Genomic DNA, 25,621 nt, shown 5'->3' on the forward strand with positions numbered 1-25,621 from the left:
CCCTTATATACTCTGTAGGAGTATGGCGACTGAGTTTAGAATCTCACATACTTATATATTGTGAAAATTAACTGAAATAATGTCTTTTAACAAAGATTTAAGACAATTATTAAAACCATATTACTGGGTTAACATTTTACTGAGTATTTCATACGTGGTGTCTAAAAGAACTAATATAATATGCGGTTATTTGTTCCCCGAATCTGATTGTGAGTTAGACAGCAGAGAAACGGAAATCCTGTTTTTCTTAATTATCGTCGTTATGTTGAGGACTAGGAAGGCGGGAAGTGTGACAATGGTCAATTATCTTTCTTCATCTTTCGTGTATACTAAGATTGCGAATTTGATACTATGGTTATATGCGGATGTCAGGTAAGTAGTATTCTTTATTGCACTTAAAAATGCATTATTACAATATTTTGTTACAATTTAATTTTGCAAGATATAACTAATTTTGTACTAAAACACAGTTTATATATTATTTTTATAAATAGTTATTGCGGAGTTTCTTGCCGATTCTCTGCAGTACGTACGATCCGAATCGGCGGCAGCTTCACTTTTAAAAAATAATAATCACTTTAAAATCTTTATTTCTAAAATGAAAATTGTGATTTGGATTAAAATTGCTAATCACTTTATATCATCATCACTTCTTCTTATATCACTTCACTTTGATACAGTCCACTGCCAGGCCTGGTCATAGGCCTCCACAAGTTCGCGCTAAACATGGCGTGAACTCGTGTTTCCCCCATAGTCACGACGCTGGGCAGGCAGGATGGTGACCGCAGGGCTGGCTTTGTTGCACCGAAGACGCTGCTGCCCGTCTTCTGCCTATGTATTTCAAAACCAGCAGTTGGATGGTTATCCCGCCATCGGTCGGTTTTTTAAGTTCCAAGATGGTAGTGATACTGTGTTATCCCTTAGTCACCTTACAACACCCACGGGAAGAGAAGAGGTGCGTAATATTCTTTACTGCCGTAGCCACACAACATATACTTAATATTAGTGTCCCAATAAATACGCCTGTAACTATACATAGTTAAGGAAAAATCATATTTAAAGACAATAAGTTGAAATTTATTTCAGATATGGCCTTCCGTACGGAGCCATCCTCATTTTGACATCTCTACTTCTCCCCGAGCCAACGTACACAGGTCCAGAGCACATTATCTACTTCCGAGGCCCACAAATCCTAGAGGAAGAACTGAAACACCATAAGAATACCACATGGCTTGTCTGTCTGTTTGCAGCGTGGCATCCGGCCTGCGCTAACTTTGCACCGGTTTTCTCTGAACTGTCAGCTAGTTATAGTCTTGATAACTTGAAGTTTGGAAAGCTTGATATTGGAAGGTATGTGAGAGCTTTGTTATTTGTCCAAAAATTAATTGTAACCTTCCAAAAAAACTTTCCGGTCTGGTTAATGTTAGTTTTCTTCTAACTTCTTTTTGATGTCTTAGGTAAGTTTATTAAAATCAATAATATAAAACTATAATTCACCAAAAAATAAAATAACCTTTTCATGTAACCGCACCTTAGTCCACTGTTCTACTGTCCAAAGTGGATTCTGTCTGGTCTATTATGATTCTCTTTTACTTTTAGCACTTGTCATTGGCACAATCAGCGGCAAAAAGCTATGGTGAGATGTGAGTCTGGGTGTGGCAAATACCCCATCTTTTATTTTGATTGTAATAAACATTTAGTAAAAATTATTTATCGTTGTGTCCATTTGTTATAAGTATTCTTCGACGGTTCGCAGGAAAGTGGACATAAGGTGCCAATCAAACCACTAATTGCAAATTCATGCGACGTACAAACCAAAAAAACAATAACTTAAAATTGTGCATATTGTTACCTATTTAAATTTAAATGTTTTAGTATAAATTTTCAATATTCATATAATACAGCTTTAAACGTAACTTAGAAATAATATATAATGCATTTGGATTTAGAATCTTACATAATGAAAGAACTTTAATGAAGAGATGTCGATTGACTGCTACATGTAAAGATGCCTGATGATGGTCCAATAAAGGATCGAAACGTCGCATGAATTTGCAATTAGTGGTTTGATTGGCACCTTATGTCCACTTTCCTGCGAACCGTCAAAGAATATTTAGTAAAAATGTTTTTAATGAAGTTACTGCCACAAATATTTAATACTAGCCATGCCCTGTGGTTTCATCTGCGTTAATTTGATGAAAAAGAGCCAATTCAAGAGCCTTTCTTGGTAAATGAGCTATCCAACACAAAAATAACTTTTCAATTCTAACCAGTTCCTGAGATTGAGATATTTAAATAAAAAAAAACTTTAGCTTTATAACATTAGTGTAGATTAAATAAAATTCTTATTTATTTTTTAACTGACTTCAAAAAACGAGGAGGTTACTCAATTCGAACATAAATATGTATATTCGGAGATGACTTTATTGTTTATGAACTGATTTTGAGAATTCTTTTTTTGTTGGAAAGGAGATATCCCTAGTTTGGTACCATGATAAGGAAACCAGGATCTGATGATGGGATTCCAGAGAAATCGAGGGAAACTCGAAAAGCTGCATAACTTTTTACTGGGCGTACTGATTTTGATGATTTTTAATTTAATCGAAATTCGATGTTTATCATGACGTCACATTTAAATTTCATCAAGATCTGATTACAACTTTTGGAGTAATCTTTGTTAATGCGAATTTACTTGACTGTTTTTTTGTCTATCTACGTTGTATTACTTGTCGATACAATTGAAGTCGGTTTTTTTTTAGTTTGCCTGCAAACAATTATTATGTACTTATTTAATATATGTTTATTCAGATATCCAGAAGCTGCTGCTAAATACAGAATTCAAGATGGACCAACGAGTCGCCAACTACCAACGGTGTTACTATTAAAAGACGGAGAGGAGAAAATGAGAAGGCCCTACCCGGACTCAACTGGCAAATTGCAAAAGTACGTATCGCTTTACATTTTAGCCTGAAATATCCTACAGCTGGGCCTAGGCATCTTCCCCATGCAGGAGAATGATCAGAGCCTAATCCACCACGCTGGTCCACCATTTTTAACCGATTACAAAAAAGGAGGAGGTTACTAAATTCAACCGTATAAACAAAAAAAAAATATGTATGTTCAGGGATAACTGCGACACTTATGAAACGATTTTGATAATTCTTTTTTTGTTGGAAAGGAGATTAGGATAAGTTTGGAATCATGATTAGGAAACCAGGATCTGATGATGGTATGGGATGGGAGAAATCGAGGGAAGCCCTCGAAAATCCGTATAAGTTTTTACTGGGTGTACCGATTTTGATGACTTTTAATTTAATCGAAAGCGGATGTTTATCATGTGGTCACATTTAAATTTCATTGAGATCTGATTACAACTTCAGGAGTAATCTTTGATAATGCATATTTGCTTGACTATTTTTTTGTCTACTTACGTTGTATTACTTGTCGATATAATTGAAGTCGGTTTTTCTTCATTTGCCTGCTAACTCAATTTAAGCAAATTTTGTCCAACTAAAATATTGGCTGTATTTTATTTCGACATATAGTTCATGAAAAATATATATGGCGGTACGAAGTTGATCAGGTCAGTTAGTGAATTTATAAATAAACAAACGCCCATTCATCCGCAACAACATTTGCAATTATGATATTTGGAGGATAAAGATATATGGTTTTATAGTGATCTTGTATTTCATGCAAGATATTACTAATTCGTATCCACGATCTTTAAAACTATGCAACGGATTTTGATGTGGTTTTCTTTAGTAAATAGAGTGATTCCAGACGAAGGTTTATATGTATAATACATGTATAGTATAGTAGAGGAACACTTATAGTTTTTACAATCGTGCGACTACGACGGTTTTACCGATTATTCTCTGCAGAAACTTAAAGTTCGAATAGGTGGGAGAGGGAGGGGAGGGGAGGGGGTGGCGGCTTGCCTAACTACAATTAATTCATTAAAAGAAGTACAATTTTAATTTAGGTAGGTTTTTCGTAGGTCTTTCTTCGAACTGAGGTATTGGATGTCGGCAATATTTCAATGAGTCAGGTTAGATATCTAAAAGAACACGATATTTTATTTAGATAACTAATGCTTGACAAGTAACAAAAGAAAAAGTTGCCACCAGTGTCAGGAAACGGAAACAAAAATGCATACATTTACGAAGACACTCCAAGGGAGTGACCCAGTTTTAGATCAGGACTGACCGACGGACGAAAGATAAGTAAAAATAATTAACCTCGTAACCTCGAGGTAACCTCGAGGCTCGTACACGGACAGACCCTCGGGCCTGTCAAGAAGACCCACACACACGAAGACACTCTTTAACATAACGTTTATAAAGACAGTCACGATCATTGCTTTTTCATTAGTCTTTACTATTGTATATCCTCTTTTAGTCTCCGCTCCTTCAGAAAACATATTTCTCCGTAAATCAGGTACATGTAACACATTTTTAAGTGTAAATCTATCACATGTACCATTAACTTATTTATCTATCAGTATAGTTCCTTCACCACATACTTTGATACTCTTAGTTACCAAGCTTAACAGGATTATTGTACCGAGACTCGTTCAACTCCAGAAATAGTCACTCTTGAAGGTCATGGGCATTGAGGCTCCACTCTAGTCTCCATGCGTCTGCATCATGTGCAGGTGAGTTACCATCGGTGCTGAATGCCAACATATTGTTAGGTTTCTTATACCTTTTGTACGCAAACGAATACGGTTCTCTTCACTCACTCACTCGCTTCAGAATAATACAGTCCACTGCTGGACATTGGCCTCCAAGTTCGCGCCGACAATGGCGTGAACTCATATCTATACCCCTATCTTCCCGTGGGTATCGTAAGCGGCGACTAAGGGATAACAGAACACGGTTTTTGTATTGCGATGTAATGTCAATCTGCGTATAGTCTGGATCGAGCATAAATATACACTCGCTGGTAAATTAGCGGTACACGACTTGAATAATGACCAAGAGATATCATGCACAACTCACCATGCTCAGCAGGTACGGAAGACGGAGTTGTTCTTGATATTCTTGCGACTTTTAGGATATATGCCGTCCGGCTACGTTTTATCTATGAATAGTCCACTAATCACGCCACACGCTGACATTGCTCAAGATGCAGTATATTCATAACATTCAGGTTTTCGGTTTTCAACGGCATCAATGGCGACGCGTGCGGTTAGATTACAGCTGTTGTAGTTGTTGGCCGTCGCGGGCGCTGCTTTCTTTTTGAGGTTCGATTGCGCATGCGCGCCGGTGATTCGAGTGGTCAAATACACAAGCGTGCACCGTTTGAAACGAAATTGTGACATTTCATTGGTTGAAATGAAAAAGGAACACCTTTTCTTCGGCATCCCGTTATCTCTAACGAAGTGACATCTTTTATTGCAATTACGGCATACAAATCTACGACATGAATTCATTTGATCATTTTAAGTATTCCGTTTACAGTAGGGCCTCGGTAATCCGGAGAGGCAAAAACAAGACCCTTTTCGGACTATCGAGGCGTCCGGATTATAGTATGCCATATTTAATGATAATAAAACGCATGTTTAACCTTAGTTTCTTTAATCAATTTTTAAATAAAAGCATAAAGACAAAAATGTACATGTTCAAAATTAAGTAGAAAATTAAGAAAAAAAGTAAGTTAAAATAAAACATTAGTTAATTCTTATTGAAAAAGTCTGAAAAAGTTTATAATTTTTACATCTCATTTCAAGTATTTTGTCTCTAAGTCGACGGAGAAACATAAGTTTATGGCTATCAAATTCATTATCTTCAGCCAATTTTAAAGCAGTGTTTAAAGCTCCTACTGCCTCTGAATTACTAATTTTTTTAGAGGCGAGACCTTCAACGCTATTGTCCTCATCTTGCTCATCGTCCTCACACATTGCCGCTCACACAATCTCCTCATCAGTTAATACTTCATATCCTTGTAACTCACTTTCGGCACCACCAGCAGCCCATTCTTGAGCTTCTGCCTCACTTATTTGAATCATTTGGTCCCCTCAACCTATTTTATTTATTTAACACATATAATGCCTTGTCAGCCACACATGGCTGACATTTTCCAAACCAATTGGGCCGTGTCAGCCATATGTGGCTGACGGAATATGCTTGTTTTGAAAGCACGATTTTTCGTCGTCAGCCACGTTTTTTATGTTAAACTATATGTAGTATGGTTGACAAGGCCTAGTAAATTATAACTGTAATGATGGCATTGACACTTTTACTTACATTTTGAGAAATATCAAGTTTGTAAGTGGAAGTTTCGAAAACAAAAGAGTGATTACAAAAATAGTTGGTTTTTGCAAATAAAATTTATAGGTAAATGTTTTAATTGCTTTTATTTATATTTAAGTTGGCATTGGCAAAATAATAAATCAATTCTACATCAATCATCATGTTCAAACACGTTTAAACTCAAACATATCTATGGTTTATATTGAAACAGCTGATACAATAGTGTGGCTCATTCGGGCAGTCTTCGCAGTATGTTACCACTCTTTTGGTTTTATTTCGAGCATGAACTCTTCCAAATTGGGCACAGTTTTCTTTATAACACCTAACACAATATTTACGACAGGCAGAGGCCAATCCTTGCCTTTTCTTCAATTCATGCTTTACTCGCCTAGGTCTAGAGGAGGCACTAGTTTCCGGGACTCCTGTATGCACGAGGTAGTCAACCAACGCGGTTCTAAACTGGACGACAGAGAGCTTCTTCTTGGTTGTTAATTTATATAAAATATATGAATTTACAATCGCTGTATTCAATAATAACTCCATCGCCAATCTTTTGGGCCATTTCGTTGTCTTCCGAAGAGGGGTTGTGTAAGAGGACATTTGGTCTGACAGATCAACCGCTGATTTTGCATGATTATAATCTACCACAATCTTCGGTTTAATTTTTTCTTTTCCTTTTTTAGTTATTCTTCTGAAACTTACGGAGTGCTTAGTAGACAGCAGCAGTACATCCCGCTTGTCTTTCCATTTCATAATTGTTATTCCGTCGTCATTTTCTTGAGCTGAGAATTCTCCTGTCTTCAGTTTTGTTTGGACAACTGTTTGAGGTAAACCTCGTCTGTTTTTTCTAAGTGTGCCTATGAGATGAGTTTGTCCCGCTAGTAGTTTTCGTGCCAGATCCAAACTGGTATACCAATTATCTGTGCAAACCGTATGTCCTTTATTTAGATAATCGTCACACAAGGCAAGGACAACATTAGTCGGAGTAGTATTGACATTTTCATAATTTTTTGCCAGCATAAACTTGCACTTTTACAGTGTATCCTGGGTTTGAGCACAGCTTAAAAAGTTTTATCCCATATTTGTGTCGCTTATTTTTATTGTATTGCCTAAAAATAACACGGCCACGAAATGGGATTAGACTTTCGTCAACACACATTTCTTGATTAGGTGTATAATGACATTTAAAATTAGCATTTAGCATATCTAATAAGTGTCTAACTTTAAACAATCGGTCCTCCTTATTGTGATTTATTTCATTATTGGCAAAGTGCAACATCCTCAAAATGAGTTCAAATCGATTTCGGCTCATAATGGACTTGACAAATTTCTGTTCAAAACATTTGTTAGTGCTCCAGTACAAAGATAGTTGAGGTAGTTTCACTATCCCCATCCAAATTAAAATGCCAAAGAACCGTTTAATTTCATGGCAATTTGTTGGCATCCATTTCTGCATTCGGTATGATTTTGTTGCACTTTTGTTCAAGGTTTGTAAAGCAAAGCGATTTGTTTCTTCGGCTATGTACTCGAATATACTGTCAGGTACTAGCAATGAATAAAATTCTGCTGGTTTAGCTGAACTCATGCTGGATCGCAATGAAAATGGCTTAAGCCCAGGACATTCAGTATATGGAATAATACTTGGTTGCTTACCCAACGGATTGAACCATACTTCAGTATTTCGTGAGGTTGGTAACACGGGAATCTGATCATCTTCACTGTCGGATAAAATCTGGCGTCGATGATGATTTTTGGTCCGTGCGATTGATACTGTATCATCGAGATCAACGTCAAATACTTGTGTAGCATCACTATTTGATAATGTGTTACATTCTTGATTATACACTGTTAAATCTAATTGCGATAGTTCGTAGTCCAAATCATCATAAAAATCTTCCATTTTTTGTTGAAAATCACAAATCAGTAACTAATAACTTGCTAAATCACTAACTGAACAACTATTTACTGCAGTCTCCTTCGATGCACAGCGACAAATGACGCGCGGGGGGCAAACACAGGCTGCTAAACAATCAAAATGGCGCCGGCGGCGGCGAGCGACGCGTTTGTTTCGCGCGCTTTTGAAATCATATGGCTGACAAAATGGCTGACGCGGCCCCATTGAGAATTTTATTACAGTGGCGCCGCGTCAGCCATATATGGCAGCCACCATTATTTATTTATTTATTTCACTATTACATTATGTAAAATGTAACGAAAATAGTGAATTAAGACATTCCTCACATTCCATGACCGTATTTTACAAAAAAAAAAATACAGTTAGTTCATTTGTTAGTACGGCATTATATGTGTTAAAGGAACATCATCTTCTGGTTCGTCATTGTCAGTAAGAAATTCAGGGTGCAAATTCTTCCTTGCCTTAACATTGGCCCAGCAATTAGCCAAAAGAAAAAGAGTGTCCTTTAAATTTATAGATTTTAATGAGTCCATGAGGTTCTCAGAACATAATGCAAGACAGTTAACCAAAAGTGATTTGCGGTACTATAACTTCAAATTTTGTATAACGTTCTGATCCATTGGTTGTATACACGCCGTGGTGTTAAGTGGCAGAAACATTGCAAAAATGTTGCCGTCTTCAGAGACAAGTTCATCTGCTGATGGACGCCCAGGACAATTATCCAACAATAACAGTGCCTGAGGAGGGAAATTAACAGACAAAAGATGGCGACGGACCGCGGGATCGAATTCCGTTTTAAACCACTCAAGAAACAAGTTTTTCGTAACCCAAGCATTTCTTTGTGCACGATAACAAACAGGAAGACGTGTTGATTTAAATGCCCGCGGGTTTTTTGATTTTCCGACAACAAGCAATTGAAGTTTATGGGTTCCAATCGCATTTGCACAAGGCATGAATGTCACTCTCATCTTCATCATTTTTCTTCCGGAAGCCGACTGCTCATTCCCAGAGGCTAAAGTGGTTAATTTATAATTTTCTTCTGACGTCACAAATGCAGTCTCACTATTACTTGTATCGTTGGCCGGCTACTTCATCAACTAATCGAGAAGTGAGGTTTTGAGTTGTTTGACTACCTTCATCGAGCGACAGCCATGATTGTCTAAGAGGTGTGCTGATGGTAATGTGCTTGGAATCTTTGTCATTACTGCTGTGTCACTAATCTTCTCACCAGATTCCCGTAGCTGCTTTGTTAAGCCTTCCACCTTGGATACATGCTGCGCCATCGTATCACTGGAACCATATGAATATAACTTCTCATTAATTAATATTTTGTTTTATTCTGATTGCTGTTCATAGATGGTTGCTTCTAATTTTGACATGACTTTAGCAGTCTGATATTGGTCGAGGTTCTGTACCGGGAGCGAATTGGACGTCAATCAAAGACAAGAGTTGACATGATAATACTTTTATTTAATAAACCTTATACCATCACATCTCCTTCGCAGAAATAAAAAATTTAATTTTTATTAGATACTAGATGACCCCGCAAACGTTTCTTTACCATATATGTTATTAACCCGCTTAATCCCCCTCCCCCTTATAACCTAGGGGTATGAAAAATAGATGTTGGCCGATTCTCAGACCTACCCGATATGCCCACAAAATTTTATTAAAATCGGTCGAGCCGTTTCTCAGGAGTTCAATGTTTAACACTATGACACGAGAATTTTATATATTAGATATAATTTTTTTTCTTTATAATACAATACAAATTGTTAACAAGTTGCAATCGTTACTCGATCATTTTTGGTCCTTATTACCTCTCCCCATTGTCTCGCTAAATACGTCACCTCTCGATATACCCTTAAGAATGTAGCAGCCTTAGCCAACGGCAGGATTGGATGTAAAAAATCTGGCATAAATATCTCTTCGTTCATCAATATCAGTCAATAGGACCCCGAGCGTAACCACTTTTTCGAATTAATATGAATGCAATTACATTACAATTGCATAGTTGTAGAAACAATTACATTAAACAAGTTCTGACTTTCAGTTAGTTACATACAAAGTTACAAACAAATGTAAGACATTTTTTTTTATCTTATTAAAATAAAATAGTAACATGTTATGTAAGATAAACATATGCATAGGTCTCGATTATGTACTAAAATTCAAAAAAATTTAACTATCACAAAGTGAATAACTTTCGTCATTCAGTAACTTGTTAAAATGAAAGATTTAAATCATTAGATGCGCCCTCACCTTAAAAAGCTAATTATTTTTGAATGTGTGCGTTTGTAAGTCGCTTACGGTAGCTTACGCGCACACACTAATTATGTTACATAGGCTGTGCTAATACCGTGCAAAGTACGGTCAACGAATTCATCAAATTATTAAATATAAGAAATAAGGTTATTAATTTAAATAATTTATGAAAATTGTAAAAATAAAACACGTTATTAATATTACATAATATTTATTCGCCATGAAATAAAATCAATTTATTATAATTTCGCTTGTTTGTTTTCTTAACGTTTTTATGAATATGATGAAGGCGTACATCAGCGTAGCAATTTTTACGGATTTTATTAGTTGTATTTTATGATTCCAAGTTGCTGGTTGTTCTAATGATAGTTTAAATTGTTGAAAATATTGGATTTGATGAACATACTCAGTACTTTTGATTGCAACCCTTTATAATCATGGTCATTATGAAAATAATTATTGCCTTGTATTTTTTATGTAATTTTAAGAATGCTTCTGTTTTGATCTTCTGTGATCAAATACATCGAAAATAAATTAAACGATCTAGGTTTCTTAATGTTATCAAACTATGAAAACTTGGTTTTTGATTACTCATTAAAGTGCTGCAACATTTTTGGCATTGAATTTTTTAAATCATTTTTCTTTCCGACCCACCCTGATATATATATACGACAATTTGCTGTGAGATCTCATTCATACCTATTTCTTCGTCTAATAAAGATGGCAGAATGTCACTGTTAATTTGACATCATCCTCAGCTGATTGCAACTCAATTATCGTGGAGCCAGAATCAGTGTCGCGGAACCCTGAAGTGGTCGCATTAATTGTTTCAAGAGCTGATGAACTAAATATTGAGTAAATTATCTATAGGCGAGCAATTTCCCGTAAAACTACTCCGTAGTTCTAACGATTACCTTAAAACGGGGTAAATTGGTCCAATCTTCACTTTTAACTGGAATTTAAACCCTTTTTTTCTATATGGCATAGGGTATTTCAAGGTATATTTAAGAATGTGTGGTAAGCTCTTTTAAATGTTTTGTAGGTTTAGATTCTCAAATTATTATCGTATTTTGAGAAATTCAACAAAAACCCTATTGGATTCCAATTTACCCCTAAAGGGATTAATAGGTTCGAGTGAGAGGTTAATCGGAATTTTTACTAGGGCTGCCACTCTTATCTATCCAAAGAACCTACTTAAAAAAAGGGTATACATCTAATAATGCTACTTATCTCTTTTAATGTGTTAAATAAAAAGAAATTTTTGTGAGATCGTATTTTTATTGTAGGTACCTAATAACAAAAGTATCGCATTTAGCTTGAAAAAATATAAGTCTATTCGTACTTATTTATGGTCTCCTCTTTGGTTTAACTTATAGCTAACTGTGAAATGTTAAGTTTATAATAATCACATGCATTTTTGTACCCTTTACCATTGTACCCCAAAAGTACATGAGATCCAATACTTGAATAAAATAATAATCTGGTATCTATATAACAAAAAATAATTAAACTTAAATACTCTGCTATCGAATCAATGAAATAATTAATTTTAGTTCCTACTTAGGTAGAAATTAATTTATTCTTCTAAAATTTTCAAAATTTCTTCCGTGTTTTTGTCAAAATTCAATCTCTTGTCTCTTTTTGGGCGGCTTAAGTTACTTCTTTCGCTGTTATGAAGATTGGCATTACTATTTATCTGCTTTAAAGGCATTGGCAATTTAAGTTTTATTCTCATATAATTTTCAATTCTGGCTTTTATGTTTTTCATTTGAAGATTTTCATTTTCTTTCTCCTGGTCTTGTTTACTCTTGTTTTGGTTATTTTGGCCTTCGTCATCAATTTTCACAATAATTTCATGACTATCAAAGTTTTCAGCCAAAATAATTGGCATGTTTTCAATAGAAAAATGAAACGGTTTCGGAATCACTACATCAAAATCGTTTGATACAACAGGCGCCTCAATTATATTATTTTCATTTATTGCTTTGCTTTGACCGCATATTTTAATATTGGAATTTTTGTTTTCACCGTCGCCTATCCTTAATTTGTCAGTTTTAAGTTTAGTTTGTTTACCAATACCCTTCCCTTTTAAAGACTCAAGTTTTGAAATTGATTCATTTGATTGCTTAAATGGTCTTTTCTTTTTTGGTTTCACACCTTTCCCTTTTGAAGACTCAAGTTTTGAAATTGATTCATTTGATTGCTTAAATGGTCTTTTTTTTTTGGTTTCACAGGTTCCTCATCTTCATTACTTTCTACTTCTTCAGCACTTATACTTCTTCCTGCCACTACTTCTAACTTTCGCTTCTTTTTGGGTTCTCTAATATTCATAGATCCGTACCGCATTTCTTTTAACAATTTGAAAAAACTATCATTTGCAGCTATTATTTTTGCCTCTTCGTTCCCTTCTTGCAGAGGAAGCCTTGCTCGACCTTGGTTAGCATCATATGGAACAATTCTACATTTCCTAAATCCGGCTCTAATATTTTTTTCACCATTCACACTTAGCTCATCCATTAGCAATTTTAAAAGCTGTGGAAAGCAACCCTTTGGAACACAGGATTGTGATCTCCCAACGTCGCTTTTTTTCCATTTATCCAATAAGTGGCACCAACTTATCTTCATCGGTCTAAAAACTGCCACGTCTAAAGGCTGGGTAAGGTGTGTCGAATTCGCGGGCAGAAAGACGAAGTGAATATCCTTTTCCTGGCATAGTTTAATAACATTAATAGACAAATGTGAGGACAAATTGTCTCCTATCAAAATTTTTTTACCTTTCGCTTTTCTTTTTTTTTCAAAAAATGTATAACTATTGTTTTAACCCAATCCTCAAAAATATCATCATCGAACCAGCCATTATGCGGCCCTCTCATCGTCCACGAATCATACAAATGAGCTGCCTTGTAGACAATATAAGGCGGCAGGAAATCACCATCTGCTGTTGCGGATATCATTAATGATATTGATCCTTTTGAGTGATTGACTACACGTTCTGGGTAATTGCATCCTCGTCTTACTATTACTTTCTTGCGACCAGGATCATCTGTCAGATTCGTCTCATCATAGTTAATTATATTTTGGGTTGGGACGTTCTCCAAAGACTTTCCCAATTCGCCAAAATATTCTTTTATTATGTCTGAAGACACAGCCGCCCTAGATCTTTTAACCCTTTATAACTCAATGAAAAATATTAATTTAGATTGTCGATTTTTTAGTACGTCTTAATAAATAAAAAGACACGTATTTTTTAGTTTTTAATTATTTTTTAATAAAAGCTAAAAAACTTAAAAAATAGGGAATGTGACAGATATGTTACATTGACTCATAATGTTCCTCTACGTCCTAGGTAATAATTATGTAAGAACAGTAACTCTAGGACGTATGAAATGCTTTAAAGCAGTTATTCTGCTTATTGTAGCACAATGCTACGCCACACTTTTCACAAATGGTTTGTGATACGCCAACACAGTTCGGATACTTGCAGCGAATCCTTTTTTCGGCCCATACAGGCCAGTGCCCAATTTGGTCCTGTCGCACAGCTGTTGGAGGGACATATTGGGCTGGACCCTTACGTTTTTTTGCCTGGATTTCAGGTTCAATATTTCTCCTTGTTGCAACTGCTTTTGTCCCAATTTTGCAGAGCACCGTAGCGATCTCTTCGCGAAAATCTGCTGACGATAACAGATTGTCTTGTGGGTTCTTTATTTTGTGTACTCTTTTATATAACAGCCAAGCATTGGACATGACAAGATCTAAAAAATGGTAAAACATCCGGACCTGCCATCTTTTGCTTCGTAGTTTTATTTTATATCGACCCATTATGCTGTCGATCAAATCGACGCCGCCCATATGGCGATTATATTCCCCAACTATCTTTGGGCAGTCAATGGTCATATATCTTTTATTCACCTTGTCGTACCTTGTGACTTGTGACTTGGGTAGCTCACCCACAAAACTTGATGCAAGTGTAACAACTTTATTGTCTTTCCAGGCGACTGTGGATATCTCCGTTCCTTCGACGCTACCAACGTACTCCACCGAGTAGCCACGTTCTTTTTTTGAGATCTCTTTATCCGTTGGCAGTTTGCAGTCTGGTATTCGGTTACGTCGGATGGTACCAAGACTTAGTATGCCTTGTTTAGACAGGTATTCCAAGAGTGACAAAGACGTAAAATAATTGTCGAAATATAAGCGGTAATTTTTATTTCGAGGTATTTCACGTGAAAGTCTGACAACAACATTTGATGCAGCACCCAAATCAGGCTCAGTAAACTCAACTTTATTTTCTGCTCCTGTTTCCGGCTCAAATTTGTATGCAAATCCACTTACACCACTTAGGACATAGATTTTGTAACCCCATTTATTCGGCTTTTTAGGATTATATCTTTTCAAATTGTGTCTTGCTTTGGTAGAGCAAATTTGCTCATCAATACAAAGATACTTTTCATATGGCACATTTTGGCAGATATCATTTAATTTTTTTACGACCGGTCTAATCTTAAAAATTCGATCGTGGTTAGGATGATCGCGAGGAACATTTTTTGAATTATCATTGAAATGTATGAAACGCCTGATTTTTTCAAATTTATTAACTGGCATTGTATTTTGTACCAGGGGTGTTCCTAAATTACCACTCCAATGCTTTGTTACCCTTGGAAGATGTACTAACGACATAATATATACAAGTCCGATAAATTGTTGTATATCAGTTTCAGTAACACGAAAAGCCATACTCGGATCTTTCTGAACAATATACAGATTAGTTTGATTGGCAATTTCTTCAATCAATTCTTTGGGAAAAAGTTTAAAAAAGAACTGGATAGGACTATTGAGGTCTAAAAACTCTGGTGGCAAGGTTTCATCGCCCGTAAAATGGATCTGGTGGTCATTTAGTTCCAGGTTCTTCTTTTTCCAGCGTACATTCAGTTTAGGCTTGCTTTGACGACGTACCGACGGTCCTGGCTTAAGAGAAGGTTCCGTGGTGTCTAGGTGTTGAGAAGTACTTACATCGTGCTCAAGGTTCTCAATAATTCCGTCGATACTCGATCCTTCAACCGTTTCAAAAGGTCCCTCTTCAAAGGGGGACTCCAGATCGGGAATAAAAGATGGGTCCGCAACGCTGTCATCGTCACCATCAAATCCATCCTCACTAGCCTCATAATCAAAGAGGTACTGCGTAATTTCATCTTCCCCTAAGCTTCTGGAAGCCATTCTGTCAAATAATAAAGAAACGGTCAGTATACTGCACTATGGGAGCATTATTACGCAATGTAACAGAAATGTTACAAACAAAAATTTTATGATTTTGTCACAAATTACGAAATATTATAAGTGACTAACGATAAATAGTTAAAACCATAGACTTACCTACTAGATTCACGATACAGATTCGTATTTCACTTAGTTATTATATTTTATTTTTATTTTTGTAACTGTCATTCGCAAACAAATTCCACAAATTGGCGGTTACTAATTTTCGAACAATATTTGATGTAAGTAACGCCATCTATTAACTCACAAATGCACCAATTTCAGCGAGCAGTCTGTTACCGTCGTGAAACATTGACTTAAAATGGAATAAAGTATCAATTTGAAATTTTATGAGCAATGAATTGGTTTGTTACAGTTATGTCACAAGGTGATATAAAGGGTTAATGTTCCGACATATTCTTTGAGAAATTATATTCGCATGTCTCCTCAAAAACTCATTAATATAGAATATACCGGGGATGTTATTTTTAAAAATTTTGTGCTTAATATTCATTGAGTTTAGGTACATTTTTATTATATATCTAAGGTCTGTTGTATCTAATGGATAGCCCCAATCACCGCAGATATTTAAATGTTCTACTATATATAGCTCTTCTTATTTGGTTAGTGCTGTTGGCCTACCATGAGGTGTCATTTCTCGGCTTTTATGGCGGCATAATACTTATCACGTCCTATGTGACCGAAAACTCGGTCCGACGGTAGATAAGAATGGCCCGTTATGGGGAAATATATTATCAATTGTGACGTGACGTCTCTCAGACGGTTATTTAAATAATTAAAATGAGTTTTTGCTACTCACTTGAATCCACATTATTTAATTGCAATATGATCCGTTTATTATTAATTTACTAAGGAAGTGTAAAAAACAACAATGTTTTCATATGAGTTCAACATTTATTAAGTACTAATCAAACAACTAATATTTCGCTCTCTTAGAAACATAGTATTTATAATCAGGCTGTATTAAATTATTTTGTATTTTTTGTTTTGGTAAATTTCTTATAATTTAACATCAGTCTTTATCGTAGTATTGCCTAAGTAATCATTACTTCTCTAATCAATAAAAATATTTAAAAAAAAATTACTTATTGTCTGCACATTCCACGCATACTGTTTTTGAACATCCGAGACAGATAGCCTTGCGACATTCGATGCAGCTGTACTTAGTACAGCTTTTGAGTCTTGGTGGACAAATTTTACATGTTTTTCTCGCTGCTTCTGTATCTTCAGGGGCAGTTATTTCAGGTTCTGGTGGTTTATCTGTACCTAGTACGCGTGATATTGTCAATCGCAGCTCTCTTGGTAAACGATTATTATGCACTCGACGTTTTAGGTGTGGTAAGACCAAACTGCGAGCAAGATCCTGGAGAAACTGAGCTCTAGAAATATTAGGAACGGCAGTGCAGGTCTTGTACAGAGCATAGGCGTTGACTCCACTCAAGTCCAAGATACTGAAAAAAATAGCGAGAGGCCAACGTCGGGTTCTACGACTTGATGAATAATTCGAACATTTTTTATCGATTTCGTCAACACCCCCTTTTGTTCTATTATAATACACTATAATTTCCGGCTTTTTTGTTAGTGGATCCAATTGCTTTGTTTGGTGCATAGAAGATATCAATAACACTGCTTTTGACTTTTTGGGGACGTAAGACACAATAGTGAAGTTTCGTGAAGCCGTGTAGCGACGATTCAGGCGAACGAGTTTTACATGCTTGAAATTCAGGTGGGATGTCTTATTTTTTTTCAGTGTTCCAACGTAAGTGAGACCCCTATCTTTTAACTGTTCCATCAATTCTATGGAGCTAAACCAATTGTCGGCTGTAATATTTCTATTGGTTTTTTCAAAATCCTTACACAAACGTTATACAGACTGAGTTGGGATGGCAAGCTTTCTCTCGGTTTCTGGTAGTCCTAGCCCATCAGAGTCTTTTCCGTGGTAGATGTATGCATTGTGTACATAAAAAGTTTCTGCGTTACAAACAACAAAAATTTTTAGGCCATACTTGGCCGGCTTTTTGGGCATATAAATAATAAATTTGCATCTGCCTCTAAATGGAACTAGCATCTCATCTACACATAAGTATGCTCCGGGAGTATACGCTTTCTTGCAATTGGCAATGAACAGCCCAAAAATTTCTGAAATTGCAGCCAATGGGTCCGTTTCAAGGCGTTGTGATCTACTGTTACTGTCATCTAAACGAATGTAGTTTAGGAGGGTGAGAAATCGGAATTGAGACATTACGCAGCGAAAAATTTCACGCCCGGAACCATCAGTAGCAAAAATGCATTTGGTATTTTCGTGATTTGATTTGAAAACTGAGGTATAAAATAATAAACCTAAGAAAGCTTTCATTTCTTCGCGATCGGTTGGTCTAAGTTCAACTTTGTCTGGATTTTTGTACTTTGTGCGAACCTGTGAAAGTTTTTGATTAGTACAAGTAACAATTGTATCAATTATTTTCGTGTCAAATAGCTCAAGCCATAAAGATTCCGAGTCGATGAATGTTTTGGGTTGACGTGGTGGAATATCAACAATATTGTGACTTGCTGTACGACTTGATCTGTTAACAGGTTCTTCAGATGACCACTTGTACCCATTTTTTCCGTAATAATACTTTTGATTACCTGATAATATTGAAATAGGACTCGTAGTTTCGGATCTTGAAGTTCGGTTGACATAACAAGAGGCACACTGGTCGGTCTAGTTTGTAGCTGATTCTCATTCTCTTGTTCGTCTTCTGACTGTTCGGATTCGGTTTCGTGATCAGATTGCAAGAAGAAGTCTGGGTCTGCCTGATCATCGTCAACGTCGCTAAAATCACCCTCCGTTGCCTTTTCTAACCAAGTTTGTAGAGTATTTTCGAAGTCCTCACTAGTAGCTGCAACCACTCTTCTTCTTTTGCGACAATTTTTTGAAGTACTTGGTTGATCCATCTAAAAAATAGCATCAATAATGAGGTGACGTCTAATAGACACTTAGAAAGATATACACCACTAATGACCTGACGTGACAGACCCGAAACATTAATACTGACCTTACGTCTCAGAGACACTGCGCAGCCCCACAGCCGAACGTGTTGATGCGCCACTTGCGAGCGCTCGACTGATCAATCGTCACGTTCGATCCGTAAGCTACAGGGAAGGGCGCGGGGGTAACTTTAAAGGCTCATATTGTCGAAATAAGGCTCATATTTGTTTTGTCACCGTCTGTGAGACACCCACATCATTACTTAAAGGTTAAATATATTTTATACCTACGTGTGTAATAAGTATATTATACACATATAGACGTAATAGGTTTGTATTGTAATTTGTACTAATTTATTAAATAACTAGCTGACCCGGCGAACTTCGTATCGCCTAACACAAACTTAATCGTATGGTATTAAAGTTCAAATTGACTTTTAAGTATTATCACAAATCTTTTGTATGGGAGTATAGAAAAGTGTTGTTTTTAGCCTTTTTCAGGAAATTTAATTATTTTTTTTTAGAATTTTTCTCTCCGTAAGAACCATCCTCGTACTTCAAGGAATATTTTAAAAAAAGAATTAGCGAAATCGGTCCAACCGTTCTCGAGTTTTGCGCTTACCAACACATTCAGCGACTATTTTTATATTATAGAAACAACTTTATTTTAAAAAAATATTATTTATTTATTTTTTTGCTAACTGTAAATGGTCGTTTAAATAGTAAATTTTTATTTTACGTATCATTATTTTATTGATATTTTTAAAATAATTACATATATATCATAAATCTTGTTTGTTTTTTTTTGTACTAAGTTTACGTACCCTGCAGCATACTATTGAAGGCCGCGCCCACAGTGATGACGTCAGGATCTAGTTGAAAATCACAGTGCACAGTTGCTTAGGCCGACTCGTATTCGTTTCTGCTCTGTGGTTACAGTAAAGTGCGATCCGACTACGACTACGCCGCGGAGGCAGTCATATAGTTCACCAACCATTAGTGACTACGCGTCCTATCTGTATTGTTTACATTTCTTAATCTATGACTTTCAAACAGAATGTCGGCATGTCGTAGAAAATAATGTATTTAATTAGTTTTGATTGGTTTTAATTTTTTGTGTTTACTTACCGATGATATGTCACATCACTATCTTTTTTCTTTGTAGTAGATCGTTTTTTACTCGTTTTTGACACGCAAGCCGGCATTATAAGATTATCGTTGTGACAGTTCGTTGACGTTAGGTGATTTCTTGATCACTTTATAAGGTTATAAGTAAGTTGAGAAAGCTTATTTCGTTATATACAGAGTGTCCCAGAAATCAACGTCAAGCCGGCAATGGGCGATAGGCCAATTGATGGTGGTTATCAGAAAAATAAGAAAAAAAATATTTATGAATAATTTAAAAAAAATAATGGCTTTTTAAAAAAAATCGAGAAATTGACATCCTGTGACAGTCTTTCAAGCTTTGGGACTAGAAACCTTGACTATGCTTTGTTTTTTTTTTTGTGTAACGGGTCCCCGAATAACTATTTTATTAATTGTAATCTAAATACAAAAATGCCTCAGCTTTAGAAAAACATCATTTTATTGCGCTTTGGGCTCAGATTCTCGCTCTTTCGGGTGATTCTGATAAGCGGATATTTGTTTTGGATGTCTTTCTTCCATGGTTGTAAAATCACTTTGTTGGTGACCGCAGGGCTGGCTTTGACGTTGCTCCCCATCCTGACCTGTGAATTTCAAAGCCAGCAGTTGGATGGTTATCCCGCAGTCGGTCGACTTTTAAAGTTCCAAGGTTGTAGTGGAACTGTGTTATCCCTTAGTCGCCTCTTATGACACCCACGGGAAGAGAGGATGGCTAGGGTTAAAAGAGGGTAATGGGGGTCACTTAAGCGAGAATTCAAATAAAATTTTAATTAAAGATAAGTATTTATTGCAACCGCCCTTAAACATAATTTACTTATTGAACATTAGAGATCAATTTTAGTCACTTTAGCAATCAACTTTAGAATTTATAAAAGAAAAAATAAAAAAGATTTGACTCTCATTACACCGACACCGGGGTAATGGTGATCGCCCTGGGGGGAATCGGAGTCAAAACAAATCTAGCACATATCGCAAACATAACCTTCAGCTGAGTTCCATCCAGTGCACTTTGCGTGAGCCCATAGTCCACACGAGGTACATCTGAACCACATCTCGTTGTTTCTTCCGGATTCATCGCATACTAGTCATCTGTTTCCAGTATCTACTATTTCGTCATCTTCATTATCCTGGCCTAAGTTGTCAGTGTCAACATCTGGTACAGAAGTTTCGTTCGATTCTTGTAATACTTGGCGCTTTGCTTTTTCAACACCCTTCTTCTGTATCTTTAGCCCTTTTTCCCCGTCGTTTGCCTTTCCATCTCTTTTCTTTTCCTTTGTCACCTTTTTTCTTTAATTTATTATTTTCTTCCTCTGACAGAGTTTCTTTTATTGGTGTTCTGCTTCTGCTTCTTTCGGCCCTGTCTTGTATTAATAACAGGTGTTTTCTCTGGCAACTTGATTAAATCGTGCAATGCAGTACTGATTTGGTTTGGTGTGCCAGGAACTGGTGGTGCAACATCTGGTTCAGAATCAAGTGAGAATACTAATTGGTTAGACATCCTAAGAGCTGCTGAATAAATTTGTTTTTAAGTGCTCAGAATTGGTGAGTGAATTTCTTTTGAAGAGCTGGGAATCGTACTGGTAGCTACGAGAAATTAATCGGAATCTTGGATAGCAACGGTCTCAGATTGGAGAATGTCTGCAGCAAGGAAATCTTCAGTGAATACTTTAGGATTTAGTGTAAATATTCCAGTTGATCTAAACCCCGATTCTCCTTTACTAATAGACGCAACATTATTAAATGATTTCCTAACCAATGATGCTACATCATAAGGGGTTATCTTTTCTACAAGACGACTTTTTAAAAAGTAGTTACATTATTTTTTGTAGGCCATTTTGAGCGGACCAAAAAAGAAACATCCAGGGGCTGCATTTTTTGAGACGTGTGTGATAGCAGAGACAACGCATGAATGTGGTTGGACTTGCAATATTCATAGACGGAAAGAGAAATGTGACTAGCATGGTTATCTAGTATTAATAGCTTCATCTGCAGACGGCTTACCGTGCTGTTTAAAATGTATCAACCATTCAACAACGAGATGCTCATTGATCCAACCGTTGTCTGAGCATTTGAAAAAGGGATTACTATTTAGCAGTTTTTCTAATAGAAGAACGTCTATCAATAAGCTGTATCTGCAAGCTTTTTCCAGGCTATCAGAAGACCAGGAAGCTTTTTCAGTTGTCCTGACTCGTACTTTCGGCATCTATAAATAAATAATAATAACGTACACCAAACATGCAAAGTTGCGGGCAATAGTGATCGAATGCGGGTAATGAGAGTCACCTGACTCTCATTACCCACAACGATACGAATGATAAAAAAATTAAAATAAAAAAAATCTTTAATACACTGATATAATCTGAATTGCATATCAAGATTTTGAGTGTAGACGTACTAAGTACGTCTAAATGTCTAATCACATACTGCAAAATATTCGACACTTACCTTCTAATTTGCATTGACGTAAAATTACATAAGCGGAGCACAAAAACAAAAAACGGTAGTTTCTCAGTGGCGCGGGCGCTGTCTGGCGCGAGTCGTTCGGGGCTACGCCAAGGGCCAGAGCGGGGGGTAAGGACGCTGTTTATGCGTCACTCGCATGTACTGTTTCGTGGATATGAGGGTGACTCCCATTGCCCGCTGACTCCCATTATCCAACTCTCCCCTATATTCTTTACTGCCGTAACCACACAGCAGGGTGTATTAACAATTGTAGTGGAATTATTTTGTAGACATCTGGTACAAATGAAGTCAGTGGTATCCCATTATTTGTCTTCTGAATTGTGTTTATTAAATTTCAGGTTTTTATTCTCCAAAGACAACATGAAAGCCGCCTTCGATCTTGATGGACTTTACCAAGAAAGTAAAGAGAAGTTGGCTAATTCTAAGTCCAATAAGAAGACCGAGTAGACCATAGAAGACCAAAGTGTAGAAGGATTTAAAACTTGGGTTTCAATCATTTTAACCCATAATTGTCTAAGGTATGCGTTGTTACACAGTAAAATGTTGTATCTAGTAATAAAGAAGTTTCTATTGCACTGGATAAGGTTGTAAGTTATAGATAATAGTGTCTATTTTACTGGTTATTGATATCTGACATATAAGTTACTGGTAAACTTGATCTGGTTCAAGTTTCTCAACTAATATACTACAAACTTGTATTACAGATTATGAATAGAAGTGTCTGACAGATAAAGTTAAATGACGAAGAATATGTCTTACAAATGTCTTAAATTTTATTTATTAGCTCGATAGCATTACTAAAATCTGTTAGATACCGTTGTTCAGCAGATAATGTTATCAGGAACCGATAAATGACGATTTGACGAAACGTTGACGCAGCGGTCACGCACTGATTTGTGGCTGTTACGCTGACGGTTGCGGGTTCGATCCCTGCACATAGCAATCATTTGTATTGGCCATACATAGTTTGCCGTGGTCTGGTCGTTGTGCTTGTGTATTTCCGGAACCCCAATACATGTGTTGAGTGAAGGTATCGAATGATCAATGTCACTTTAGGGTAATTTTGAGGGAAAACGATTTTCTAATGTTCACGCGAATTTCCCTTATTATAATGAAACGGCCTTTTTGGATCTTCGGTCGTTGTGAAGTATCCGAAACTTCGGACATCTAAAAAACTTAATAAACCGCGATAAAATCCGAAAGAGTTATTTCATTATAATGAGAGAATGATTTTTAAAAATGAAGATGTTTCATAATATACTAAGCAATTATAAATTGTGTTTCGCATTAAATTATATAAGTTATTTATTGTATATTTATGAAATTTGAAAAGAAAATTAAAAGTGTTTACTTACTTTTCTCGAATTTTCCTTATTAAGTCATCATCATCATCTTCATTTCAGCCCAATATAGTCCACTGATGGACATAGGCTTCCACAAATTCACGACAAAAATGGCGCGAACCCATGTGCTTCGCCCATAGTCACCATACTGGGCAGGCGGGTTGGTGACCGCAGTACTGGCTTTGTCGCACCGAAGACGCTGCTGCCCGTCTTCGGCCTGTGTATTTCAAAGCCAGCGGTTGGATGGTTATCCCGCCATCCGGCCTTTTCAATTCCACGGTGGTAGTGGAGTTCCACAGAACACATGTGTGTTATCCCTTAGTCGCCTCTTACGACCCCCACGTGAAGAAAGGGGGTAGTGCTATTCTACTAGGCCGACACCAAATGACGAAAGTTAAACTATAATCTTAATATATATAAATCTCGTGTCACAATGTTTGTCCTCAATGGACTCCTAAACTACGTAACCGATTTTAGTCAAATTTGCACACCGTGTGCAGTTTGATCCAACTTAAAAGGTAGGCTATATTTTATTTTGATATATTATGTTATTATTATATTTCAGAAAAAAATAAGGTGATACGAAGTTCGCCAGGTCAGCTTGTATTATTATAATGGTTTATTTATTATTTAATATTATACACTGTTAGGGTTATTTATATTTATGATGAAATTATCGAAAGCAATTTCTCACTCTGGTAAAACATAGATGTATCTCACATTTCAGACAGTAAACATGTGTCTTTCCTTTGCATCCTGTTTTTTTTTTTACATCTTATAGCTTCTTTTTCTCGATCATATTCCGGCGGATGTTCGACATTGTCATATTGAATTTCGCTAGCTGGTCTTATCTCATTTTTGACACGGTATCGTTTTGGTGTAACTGGTAAAGGTGGACCGCTACCACCAGAGGAAGACGAAAATATGATTTACTTGATCATTTTTACGAGATCAACTTAAAATAAAGATAACTAAAAATCAGGTAACCATTATTAGTTATTAGCATGGTTTTATAAGAATAAAAAAAAATACAATATTATTGAAGTTATCCGGAAGGTGTACATAAGGTGCCAATCAAAATACCAATTGAAAATTCATGCGACGTTTTAGTCTTATATTAGATCTTCTTCAGGTATCTTTACATATAGTGCAGGAGTTCCCAAAATTATAAATATTACACCTCCTTACTGCTTAAAATTAATATGCCCACGCCTCCCTCTTCTTAAATTTTGCTTCTGAAAATAAAAATACGTTCGGAGTGAAACTTTAATTTTAAGAAAGAATGACGTTGTGTAGTAAAATAAAGTCCACAAATACATTTTCAGATGTTTTATAATAAAAATATGTTTTTTACACACTTGAGAGGAATCAATATGATGGATGAGCGTGCATAGTTTTAACAAGATTTCTGAACTGCAACAACTCGAGAAGATCTGTCTTCTTTTTTTCAGCAATGGTTAGTTTTTCCAGTGCATCTAGGTGTGCTATGTTCACTGATTGCCGTTTTTTTTACACTGACTTCATTAAAGAGGACTTCTTCATTATTAGAATACTCGTAGAAAACTGAAAATTGATGAAGTTTACGGACTTTCAACCACTGAATTTTCAACCATTCTACCTTGTTTATTATCAAGCGAAATTTTTCGGTTTGTTATATTTTTTTCTAGTAATTTAGAGGACTCTTGTCATTCTTATTATTTTATTAAATGGTTGTTTTTTGCGATCCATTTTAATTACTTCGAGCCAGTTTTCTGAAATATATATTTCTTTGATTTTTTTTTATTCTTCTCTATTGGGCCAAAATCTTGGTCGTATGGTAAGTATGAATCTGACCAAAAATTTATAATATACTTAAGCTTAGTTATTGTATCGTAGTTTACAATGGATTTTAAATGGTGATTTACAATAATTGTTTTATTCTCATACCTTTGACACAGTGTGGTTAACGCTTTTGAGTAGTTTTCTTTTGTAATTAATAGCGACGAGATTAATCC

At 36.0% G+C, this 25,621-nt stretch overlaps 1 protein-coding gene across 1 annotated transcript; it reads left to right on the plus strand.

Moving 5' to 3' along the window:
• On the plus strand, positions 1-23,635 carry LOC123666705 (thioredoxin-related transmembrane protein 2 homolog). Its single transcript, XM_045600770.1, has 4 exons — positions 1-372; positions 1,087-1,350; positions 2,809-2,943; positions 22,623-23,635. Exons 1-4 carry the CDS (start codon positions 80-82, stop codon positions 22,729-22,731), a joined length of 801 nt encoding a protein of 266 aa, XP_045456726.1. The 5' UTR covers positions 1-79; the 3' UTR covers positions 22,732-23,635.
• The last annotated feature ends 1,986 nt before the right edge of the window (positions 23,636-25,621 follow it).

The sequence above is a fragment of the Melitaea cinxia genome, chromosome 27, assembly GCF_905220565.1.
Source record: "Melitaea cinxia chromosome 27, ilMelCinx1.1, whole genome shotgun sequence".
Classification (NCBI taxonomy): Eukaryota; Metazoa; Arthropoda; class Insecta; order Lepidoptera; family Nymphalidae; genus Melitaea; species Melitaea cinxia.